Genomic DNA, 11,762 nt, shown 5'->3' with positions numbered 1-11,762 from the left:
TAATCCATTCGGTCCCAAATAGTTTGGTCCAAGTTAAACTAAGTACCACTTCTTAAGTCCAGTTATTTAGTCACGTTATTTATTTTTATGTGTAATTGACCTTAAATTTCCTTATTATATAGTTGGATACCAATTTTCTTAAAGTGGACTCCTCTAAATTCTGATTCCCTCAATATTTTGGCCATCCAATATATGACTTGGAGGAATGCCAGTAGGCCCCAAAACCCATTAGCTAGCAAGTCCAAAAAGTTTATAGCCAATGATTCATGTGTATGTGTTTTAATATTAATTGTTGAACATATAATTGCCGGTGCCTCTGAATTCGACTCTTTCCTCAATTATTCACTTTTTTTTTAAAAAAAAAATCTGTCAAATTCTGTGATTTATGTTCATATGTCACGGCATTTTCTTTCATTTTAAGCATTATGATACTTGACTTTTTAACCAAATGGATATGCCAGAAAGCAAGCAGCATCATTTTAAAGGGCCTTATGCCGACCAAAGTTAACAAAAAAGCCCTTGGCATAAAGAAGCTACACATTTCGCATACTTTTCTTTTCCCGCATGCAATTGAACAGAAAACCACGCATCATCATCTTCTTTTTGGGACTGAAGATGAGCATAGATGAGACGCATGAGTATGGCACCAAACTTACCAATTTCATCACTTTTTATCTATCACATTTTTTTACCAAACGCGTATAAAAAAAGGAATGGAATAGTATTTTTTTTTTAGTGTAATATCTTTTTTTTAAAAAATGACATTTTTAGTCTCTTTTTTTTTTTTATAGGCTTATTGAAACACATATTATTTACTATATTTATGTTTTATTAGGTGACAGTTTGAATGTAAATGCAATGTCATATCAAATGAGCTATAAATGTTTGGTTGATTGGTGATACCTATACTCTTTTACGGTTGAGAAAATGAGAAACGCATTTATTGGTTAATGGGGTACAAGAAGACATGGTTTTGACAATAAGAAGATAACTCAGCTCTACGTAGATGTTATATTTTTATAATGGGCTCTTGTGAAAACGATGGCCGCCCAAAAGAAAAACAGTTTTACACACACACACATGTTGTTAAGCTACCCTCTTTTATGTTTTTTCATACTACGACATTCACGTCTCAAATTACTATTGGTATCAGAATAGATATTAAAAAAGATAATCCTATGTCATGATAAAAAAAAATTCGAGAATGCTTTAGGTTTTTTATAAAAATAAAATTTTCCTAAAAAACATTATACCCCCTTTATTTATATTTTATTCCAATTCCTTCGTTTAGTTGACAATAGAATTAGCTCCTTTCTACTTAAATTCTTAACAGCTCTAATAAGCCCTAGGTTCCTAAATTCAAGGGCCGTTCTTTCCTTGTACGCAAAACCAGCAAAGTTTTTATTTTCTTCTTTTGCCCCTCAAAAAATAGTTACAAGATATTGACTTATTTACTCCTTGAGCCTAAACGTGGATTACACATGCATTAAGCTCGAACTTGGTTCCTGATTTTTCTTTTTTAAAAATATCTATAAGTGTTTAGTTGCTCAATTAGACAGTTGAATTGACCAGCACAGCTCCAAATTATCGAACAAATCATCATATCGTTTCTCTTTGTTTCCATTTTCTTCCTCACACAGTTAACTATCCATTTTATTAATTACCTTATCATAGTGTTTTTCCTTCCTCTCTCTATATCAACTTTGATAATTAATGTGAATTCAAAATTGAAATATCGATTACTTTTCTTAATTTTGTGTAACAAGTTTTTACTGCGCTCAATTATTAATGTGTTTTTCATTGATCTCTTTCTTATTTATTGGTAAGTTCAATTTGTTTGTGGTGCAATACATTGTATTTGATAATCATTTACGACTATATTATAACTTATATCAGTTTAATTATAAAATGAAACTTTCCTATTAAAAAGATATCAGTCGTTTTATGCACAATGTTTTGCATTACATGACAGTGAAAGTGACAATTCAAGGAACAATCATTAAAAAAAAAAAAAGAGATGAAAATAAAAGATTTAACATTGTCACAGGGAATTCGCGAGGCTTGGTAGACCCAAGTCCAAAGTCGACTACCCAACTTAAACTCTAAATAGTTTGAAGAGACGTTTGGTTCATGTATTAGAATTATATGATTAGAATTATTTTTAATTTACGTGTATTTTTTATGAGAGAAAATATTGTAGCGAATCACGAATTATGATTCGAATCAGGGAACGAATCTAAGTACCGAATATCCTCTGAGTGATTTGAGTGTAGATCTTGAGTTGAGTTTGAGTTATAATTTAAGTTGAAGTTGTAACTTGAGTTTGTGTTTGGCTGTGTACATTGAGTTATGTTTGTGTTGATAATTTATTTGAATTTGTGTTTGCGTACGTAAAAATTGAGTTTGTATTTAGATAATATTCTTCTAAAAATTCAATGACGATAGAAAATTTTAGTAGGATATATGAATGGGGTTTTGTTCACCTCTTCATTGTGAACGCATAAAAAATTATCTCAATCAGAATTAAAATAAAAAAGTTACTATATTTTAAAATTTATGAGAAGAAAAAGAGATATTATTTATTAAATTTTTTTAAATCATGGCTGAATTTGAATAAAAATAAATCAAGAGCTGAAGCTTAACTAAAAAAATTCAGAAGAACTCAAGTCTTTATTTGAGTTTGGTTTTCCCAACTTAGGGGCTGTTCGGCAGGGTTAAAAACTCAAAAAAATGTAACTCGAGTTCCAACTTTATTCAAGTTCATGATCTTTTAAGTTTGAACTCGAGTTTGGGACTAAAACTCGAGTTCAAGTTTCCCATTCAACTTGAGTTCAGAAACTCGAACTCAAATTAATGCACATTATTTTTTCTATTCTTAAAAATGCTATAACTTTTTCATTTTAATTCTGATTGAGATGATTTTTTTCTATGCGTTCACGATGAAAAGACGAATAAAACCCCACCCATATACCCTATTAAAATTTTTCATCACCATTGAGTTTTTATTAAAATACTATCTAAATACAAATTTAAGTTTTGACTCACTCAAATACAAATTAAAAAAAGATTCTTATCTCAAACCATAATTCAAATGTATACAACCAAACACAAACTCAAGTTACAATTTTACTCTCGTTTATTTCACCGATTCGAGTTTTCAGTTCTAAATTTCTACAGTAAAAAGCTTTAAAAAAATATCACATATAACTTTTTTTGCTACAGTAAAAAATTCTCATAAAATGTCACATCTCCACTTAAATTAAAAATTTAAATCTACAAAGTAAACTAAACAACTCAAATTTAACTTAAAAATTATACTTAAATTAACGTACGCTTAGACACAGTCTCCAACCCATTTTTATAATCCACAAAAAGAAAAAAACAGAAATTAAAATAAATCCCAGCCCAAACAAAAACGACAACGATAGTACACGATTTTTATAGAAAGGTGGGGCCCAACGTCGTCGTCTGAATAAAATTGTCCTTTTAAACGACGACGGTGACTGACGCCAATACGCGCCTGCCCCAGCCTGCCTCGTTAGAGAATCTTCCTCGCTTAGCTCAAAACCGGCGACTGTTTGAATTTCAAACTCGGCGTCTTTTACCCTGTCGAGTTACAAGTTAAAAACCACGCGTCGAGTCAACATCTCTCTCACGCGCCCCAGCTCCTAGTTAAACGTCATTTTTATCTTTTTTTACTCTAGCCCACTAGGACAAGTGGGTCCGGTTGTATGGGAAACCAATTATGAACTGCCACGTAATAATAACAAGTGTGATTACGCGCTTCTTGTGAAACCCCTGTCCAAGATGTAAGTCCGCGCGTGCCTTAAAAAGCAAACCAATCTTCACCTTCCTCCTCATTTCTCTAAAATTCTCTCTCCCTTACACACGCTCTTCTTCTCTCTCTCTATTTCTTCCGTTCAGATCTGATACGGCGGAGACAGATGTCGTCGGCGAACGGGACGTTGTCGTATTGGTGCTACAGGTGCACGAGGTTCGTCCGTGTCTGGGTCCAGGACACCGTCACTTGCCCGCACTGCGACACCGGATTCCTTGAAGAGATCGAATCGGAGTCAACCCCGTCGTTCAATCACAGCCATCCCTTCTCTTCTCCGCAATCTTACGGTCGAGATTCTGGTCAAACACCGCCTTTGACTTCTCGCCGCACCCGCCGGGGATCCACCCGCCGCTCAGCTTTTAACCCGGTTATTGTCCTCCGCGGCACGGCAGAGGAATCCGCTGGAGCCGACGGCGAGAGGACCAACAGCTTTGAGTTGTTCTACGACGACGGTTCCGGCGCCGGCCTGCGGCCCCTCCCGGCGAGCATGTCAGAATTTTTGCTGGGATCGGGCATGGACAGGTTGTTAGAGCAGCTGGCGCAGATTGAGGTCGCCGGATTTGGGCGGCCCGAGAACCCGCCGGCGTCGAAGTCGGCGATAGAGTCGATGCCGACGATCGAGATCGCCGACAGCCACGTCAGCTTGGAATCGCACTGCGCCGTCTGCAAGGAGGCCTTCGAGCTCGGATCGGAGGCCCGAGAGATGCCGTGCAAGCATATCTACCACTCGGACTGTATTCTCCCATGGCTGTCGCTTCGGAACTCGTGTCCGGTATGCCGACACGAGTTGCCGACGGAACAGGCTCCGGAGAGTGCGGAGCACGCGGTCGGCGGCGCTGACGAGGAGACCGTGGGGTTGACCATCTGGAGGCTGCCCGGCGGTGGGTTCGCCGTCGGGAGATTCTTCTCGGGAAGAAGATCCGGCAGCGAGAGGGAAGTGCCGGTGGTGTACACGGAGATGGACGGTGGGGTCCACTCGAATGGGGCTCCGAGGAGGGTTTCGTGGGTGTCGAGAAGAAGCAGTGGACGGGAAAGCCGCGGAATTGGGAGAGTTTTCCGTAATATGATGTCGTTTTTGGGAAGGATTAGGTCTAATTCTAGTTCTAATTCGAATTCAAATAATTCGAATTCTTCGTCTTCTTCGCCGTCGTCGAGGTCCGATTCTGAATCCGGCTCTTTTAGCCGGAGCCGGAGTGTGTCGAGCTCGGTCTTCGGCCGGCACGTGCGGAGGCGTAGCAGCAGAGCTTGGGTGTTGGATGATCAGAGTGGGAATGAAATGTGGTGATTTTAGGGGGGGGGAAAAAAAAAACACAGGACGAAAAGAAAATTTCGTTGATTGTTTTATTTATTTTTTTTCTTTTTCTTTTTGTTTACCCGAATGTGGGTTAAATGGAGAATGATTATGCAAGACAGGTTTTAATCAATGTACATAGAAATATAGTTTGTTTTACTTTGGATTTTCCGTAGTTGAATGTGTTGTTGAAGCTCAAGTAAGCTGAGAAAATAGACATGCGTAGCTTAGACTTTAAAGCCAAGAAGTGATGAAAGCTCTTTTAGGTAATTGATGAAACAATTCCTAAAATCGCTATGCGTTGATGATGTTTTGTGAATCTGTTGGTATGTAATCGTTCGGTAACATATATTGACCGGAAAATCTCATCAAAGATTCTGCAGTCGAGGATATATTTTTCCGGTCTTATACTAATAACTCCGGCTTCAGTAGAGAGAGAAAAAAAAAAAGAGGCTAAATTCTATGAATAATGAGAGGTTTTTCTTTTTCCCCCTTAAATTGTTCCTCTGTGAATGTCAATTTCTTAGGTTCTGAATCAGAATGAATGACGACAGATAAGTGACTTCCGTTCATTTCGCTGATTCGAGTTTGTAATTCGAGTTAAGATGTGATTTTGTGTGAGAGCTTTTTACTGTAGCAAAAAAGTTAGATGTGACTGTTTCTGAGAGCTTTTTACTGTAGTAAAACTCGAATTCTAAACTCAAATCGGCGAAATGAACGGGACCTTAGCTTATTCTAAGATTTGCTTTGGCCTTCTTCCAAAAAAAGAAAAAAAAAGTGATTTGAAGTCGTTTGTTTCCTAACTATTTACTTTTGTAGACATTTGCACAGCGTAAAAGCCTATTATTTGGGTTCAACTTCAGACAATTTGCACTAGTAGTTGTTGGCTTAAAATAATTAAGCTAGTTTTATTAGATGCCCACAATTCAACCTCCATCGCCAATTCAGGCAGGCCAAAATGATTGCCGATCTGAGTTGCTGCCTTGTTGTCTCCTAAGCAATCAACTTTAGCATGTTTTTGGCCCTCATTGTTTGAACTCTTTTTTCCTTCTCTTTTCCTTTGTCTGTGGAGGAGACTACGCTATTTGGATCGATAAATGGACTCCCACATCAAGACTCATGTCCTCTGAGATTGTAGTTTAACGCAAATGGATTATTAAAGACTACTTTCCACTTTTCCACTTTTGAAGAAAATAGGACATGCCTAAAAGTTTAACACACTACAGCTAATATATGGTAACCCAATTGTCTTTGCATTTCAAGCTTTTTTTTTAGTAGTTGAATTAGTTTATCAATGGTTTATTCTGTGAGCTTTCACATTAAAAATCTATATCATGCAACAACAGTTTATACCGAGAGATAAAATTACATTTCCTGCCGTCAATTTTTTCTTATTTTTTAATTATTATTTCTAATACCTGCTATACTGCTAACATGTCACACAATCAAATAGCCTGATATTGATAACATTAGCTAATCACACTTACTATGAAAAGTTTGACAGGTGCTGCTTGCTCCCAATAATTGAGCTGCTGATTCCCTCAAATTGTTAATATGCTGGGCTTCAAAACGCTACCAAGCATGTGCCTGGTGTTGAGTTTCAGGATCTCTTTCATTTTCTCCCTCTTAAATCTACTGCGTGGCCGGTTTTCAATGGAGAAGAAAATAAAAGATTACTGAAATGCAGACGAAGGAAACCACAGGGAAACTGAGAAAAAGTCTCACTACCATTCTACTTAACTAAAAATAAAAGGAAAAAAAAATTTATTAGTTCAAATTACAATTCAATCTTTCTACGATAATATTTTCTCTCACAAGAATATAAATTTCAGATTAAATTTTCTACTCAAATCTATGAAAATAACACCATTTCAAAATTATCAAAATAACCTTTTTTTTTTTTAGAAACACATTCTGCCATTTATGCATAATCAAATTACATGACGGCATGATTGGGCAGGTGGAACTTTTTTCCATTGGAGCGTAGAACTGCATAATCAGTCTACATAAGGCATGGGATTCTAATTATTTTGGAAAGCAATTAAGATTAAGGTTATAGATATGGACGCACGTCAGATTCCCATTGCAAGCAATGACCTTCCAGCTCATATTTGGCCTTTTGGGAATGTAGAGGCAGTGCTTGACAGTTGCCACCTTTGGGAGCCGGTGGCAAGTTTGTATTTTTATTTTTTATATTTATTTTTCACAAGAGAAAACAAAAAAATCACAATCTCAATTAATTTTCGCATCTCTTAGGGCATCAACAAAGGCATTTTATGTTATATTGTGCGTTTAATATTCGCATCTCTTAGGGCATCAACAAAGGCATTTTATGTCATATTGTGCGTTCAATATAAGCTAAAATGCTATAACAAACCCCAAATCTATTGTTTTGTTGGTAATGAAGAATGGTATATTATATTTTTCTGAAAGATAATTTTTTTGAGAAAAATTTCATTTCATTAAAATAAAATTAGATACTCAAATTAATCACAAGTGAGCATCATCTACAATGAAATTCGACTACGAATATTAATTAGATCCACCAGTAATACAACGGGGAGGACTCAACAGCAACATGCCGGTCATCGTGCTATGGAGTAAATAATCGAAACTGAAAAGAGCCGCCACAAAAAGAGTATAACTGCCTACTATAAAACCAAATACTGTACCTCGGGATCGAGACCCCATGCCACATGCCTACCGGAATCATCACGTATCTCGCATCATCGGAAACTCCAAAACTTCCATCTCTGGCAACGAGCACCCCACCCATCACGCCTCCCATATCTATCCACCACGACAGCCACCATATTGCACCCATCAATTGTAAGAACCACCCACGAGACCCAAGCTACCGTTGTGAAGGTTGAGAGTCCCAAAAAAAAGTAAAGAAACGCACTCGAAAAACACCTATTCTCCCTTAGGAGATAGGAATACATTTTTATTATTATTTGGTAAGGGTAATATTCGAGAAAATTACCAAATTTATCCTTAAAGTGTATTGATTTGAATTTTTATCTTTTAGTCTGGATATTAACTTTTTGACTAATATAATTATTTGACTAAACAAAATATTAATCAAAAGTAAAAGGAGTAAAAATTTAGACCCACATATTTTAAGGAGTATTTAGGTTTTTAAGGATGAAATACAAACTTGCAATATGTTAAAGATTAAAAAAAAAATTTCTAATTCTTGGTGCGTCCCTAATCATATGCGTTATCGTGAACCATTTTATTATTTTTTAAAATTTTTTAACAAACAAAACTAATTAAATTTCAAAATGTTAGTTTTTTTTTGGGTCTTGTTGTGTGGGAAAATGTGGGTGACATGTAGAACGGCGACAGCGTGACACGTGGTCCTATTTTCCCTCAAGAGGTGGCAACCCTCGACGCCTGGAGTTCGACTACCCTCGACGCTTGGAGTTCGACTACCCTCGACGCTTGGAGTTCACTTCCCCTCGACGCTGCAAAGAAAGGCCCAAATTAGGGCGTCGACCAATTGTGCTGTCGAACTTATGCAACAACCTTCGGAAAGGGTCATCAGAAAGGACATAAGGTCTGCGCGGTACAGCGCCGAGGAAAACGCTCTTCAGAAAGAAGCTTGACATCACAAGTTGCGTCTAGGGGTGGGAGACGTCTGCAATACAGGCATCATATGCGTTATCGTGAACCATTTTATTATTTTTTAAAATTTTTTAACAAACAAAACTAATTAAATTTCAAAATGTTAGTTTTTTTTTAGGTCTTGTTGTGTGGGAAAATGTGGGTGACATGTAGAACGGCGACAGCGTGACACGTGGCCCTATTTTCCCTCAAGAGGTGGCAACCCTCGACGCCTGGAGTTCAACTACCCTCGACGCTTGGAGTTCGACTACCCTTGACGCTTGGAGTTCACTTCCCCTCGATGCTGCAAAGAAAGGCCCAAATTAGGGCATCGACCAATTGTGCCGTTGAACTTATGCAACAACCTTCGGAAAGGGTCATCAGAAAGGACATAAGGTCTGCGCAGCACAGCGCTGAGGGGAACGCTCTTCAGAAAGAAGCCTGACATCACAAGTTGCGTCTAGGGGTGGGAGACGTCTGCAATACGGGCATTAATTGCAAACCCCTAAATCGCCCTGCAGTGGGCAGTGAGGGATTACAGCCGGGCCGTCCATGGACGGCCCGGCCCAGCCCGTGATAGTGTCATATTCGGCACGGCCCGGTTCGCTACTGTTATGGGCTGTGCCGGCACGGCACGTGTAATGGGCTAGGGCTGGGCCTCAACTTCTCAGCCCGCGGCCCAAGCACGTGGAGGTCCGCGGCACGGCCTTTGTTCGGCCCGGCCTAAGCCCGCGAAACGACCCATTTCATTTGGTCCAGGGGCCCTTCGCGAGCCCAAACGGGAGGCACATGACGGGCCTCCCATTTGGCCCGTCACGTGCCTCCCGTTTGGCACGTGACGGGCCAAACGGGAGGCTCGTCACGTGCCTCCCGTTTGGCCCGCGAAGGGCCCAACGGCTAAAAACCCAAAAATCTAGAAATTTACCCCCCAAATCCCCTATAAATACCCCTTAATTCCACCATAAATCTCACACAACAATTCACTCTCAACTTCTCATCTCACTCTCATTCTATCTCTCAACTTGTCTCTTTGATTTTGATTCTAAGCTTTTCTCTCGCGTTCATTCATTTTCTAGCTCTTTTATTTATAAAGTTCAATCAAGTTCTATCAATTTTCAGAAATGGCTGCTCCAAATTTTCCTGATTTCACTGCTCTTCCTGAGCTTGGTGATGAGCCATTTTATGAGGATGAAATGATGCCTCCCAACCCCACCCCCACTGAACCAGAAAATGCTCAGGTTGATAATGCTTTAGTACACAATGAGGAAGCTGGAGAACGCAGCAGAGGAAAAAGACCGCGAACTTCTCCAGCATGGTAGCATTTGACCGAGGATCCCCGACCAAATCCAAAAATAGGTGAGATGGAAATTCGTGCGGTATGTAAATATTGTAAAAAGTACTTTTCTAAAAAAAAGGGTGGGGGTACTGGTCATCTGGATATACATTAGAAAGTATGTCTACCGTTGCACCAAGATGGGAGTGTGGACTCCCGCCAACACACACTATCACTCACATTATAGGGGTTACAAAATTTTGCATACGATGCACAACGTGCTCATGAGGCACTAGCTAAAGCCGAATTGCCTCTTTCTTTTGCAGATGGTGCATCGTTTGAACAATTCATCCAGACAGCCTTTTGCCCACAATTTAAACGGGTAAGTAGAAACACAACTTGTTTTGATTGCATGAAAGTTTTTTATGCAATGAGACAATCTCTTGTTGATAATTTTAGGACTTTTAATGCTACTGTGTCTTGCACTTCTGATCTGTGGGAGGGGTGTAATAAAACTGGATATTTATATGTCACAGCGCACTACGTTGATGACGATTGGGTTTTACAAAAAAGAATAATTAGTTTTCGTTATGTCCATACCCTCATAACGCAACAGCTATTTTTAATACAATAATGGAAATTTTTGGGTTTTATGGGATAGAAGATAGTTATAACAATTACTTTTGATAATGCGTCAGCTAATACAGCTGCAATTAATCTGTTTAAACATAGTTTGAAACCAACATTTGGAGGAGAAATTTTTTATCAACGGTGTGCATGTCACATAATTAATTTAGTAGTTTAGTCAAGCATTGAATATATCTCAGTTAATCTTACAAATATTAGAGAATCATTATCATTCATATCTAGTTCTAGAGCTCAGCTCCAAGAATTCAAACAACATTGCAGGAACAGCCAGATGGGCCCAAGAAAGTTTCCAACTAACGTGAGACATAGGTGGAATTCAACATATTTAATGTTGAAGGCAGCACTCCCGTATTCACAGCTTATCACGACATACGTAAACAGTAAGAATGATCAAATTTTAATTTTCGATCCTGATTGACAGATTACTGAGTATTTTTTAAATTTCTAGAAGTTTTTTACAATGCTACTAAATTACTTTCTGAAGTTTATTATCCTACTGCACATTAGCTTTACATCAACTATTTAATATTTCAGAAACATTTTCTTATTATAGGGATACATAACTTTTTGGAAATATAGTTAAGTTAATGGAAAATAAATTTAAAAGTTATTGGTCAGGTTGTCCTATGTTATATGCATTGGCAACCATTTTAGATCCTAGGTGCGGAGTAGATGGAACTGAATCATTGATGACTGCTACCGCAGAGAATTTAAAAATAGATATGCAACTAAGTATTACTGACGCTAAGAAAATATTAGAAAAGGTTTTTAGTTTGTATGAAGTAAAATACATCACAGGTCAAAAAGAACAGGAAACTTCGTCGTCAACTACCAGTTCGGGGCCTAAACGATCGTCGTGGAGTTTCTTGAAGAAGAAAGAGGAAACGGCAGGATCGTCCTTAAAACAAGCGTCTACTAGAGATGTCAAACGTGCCATGCCAGGCCGGCATGGCACGCTTGACCCCAGGCCCATCACGGGCCTGGGCCGTGCCAGGCACGGCCCTGCATAGTGCAGGGCCGTGCCTGGGCCGGGCCTGAGAAGAAAAACTCAAGCCCGGTCCAGGCCCTTGGCCCTAGTCCATAAGGGCCAGGGCCGGGCCTGGGCC

At 38.8% G+C, this 11,762-nt stretch overlaps 1 protein-coding gene across 1 annotated transcript; it reads left to right on the top strand.

The window, feature by feature from the left end:
- Positions 1-3,850: 3,850 nt before the first annotated feature.
- LOC21407990 (E3 ubiquitin-protein ligase RDUF2) lies at positions 3,851-5,328 on the top strand. The gene has a single exon (XM_010108224.2). The coding sequence runs from the start codon at positions 3,945-3,947 to the stop codon at positions 5,121-5,123; it is 1,179 nt and encodes a 392-aa protein (XP_010106526.1). The 5' UTR covers positions 3,851-3,944; the 3' UTR covers positions 5,124-5,328.
- The last annotated feature ends 6,434 nt before the right edge of the window (positions 5,329-11,762 follow it).

This window comes from Morus notabilis, unplaced genomic scaffold (assembly GCF_000414095.1).
Source record: "Morus notabilis unplaced genomic scaffold, ASM41409v2 Scaffold46, whole genome shotgun sequence".
Classification (NCBI taxonomy): domain Eukaryota; kingdom Viridiplantae; phylum Streptophyta; class Magnoliopsida; order Rosales; family Moraceae; genus Morus; species Morus notabilis.
This window is presented reverse-complemented; position numbering and strand designations above follow the sequence as displayed.

What these genes read in the sequence shown, in the direction of transcription:
- LOC21407990 (XM_010108224.2), top strand. Translation starts at nt 3,945, where the DNA reads ATGTCGTCGGCGAACGGGACGTTGTCGTATTGGTGCTACAGGTGCACG.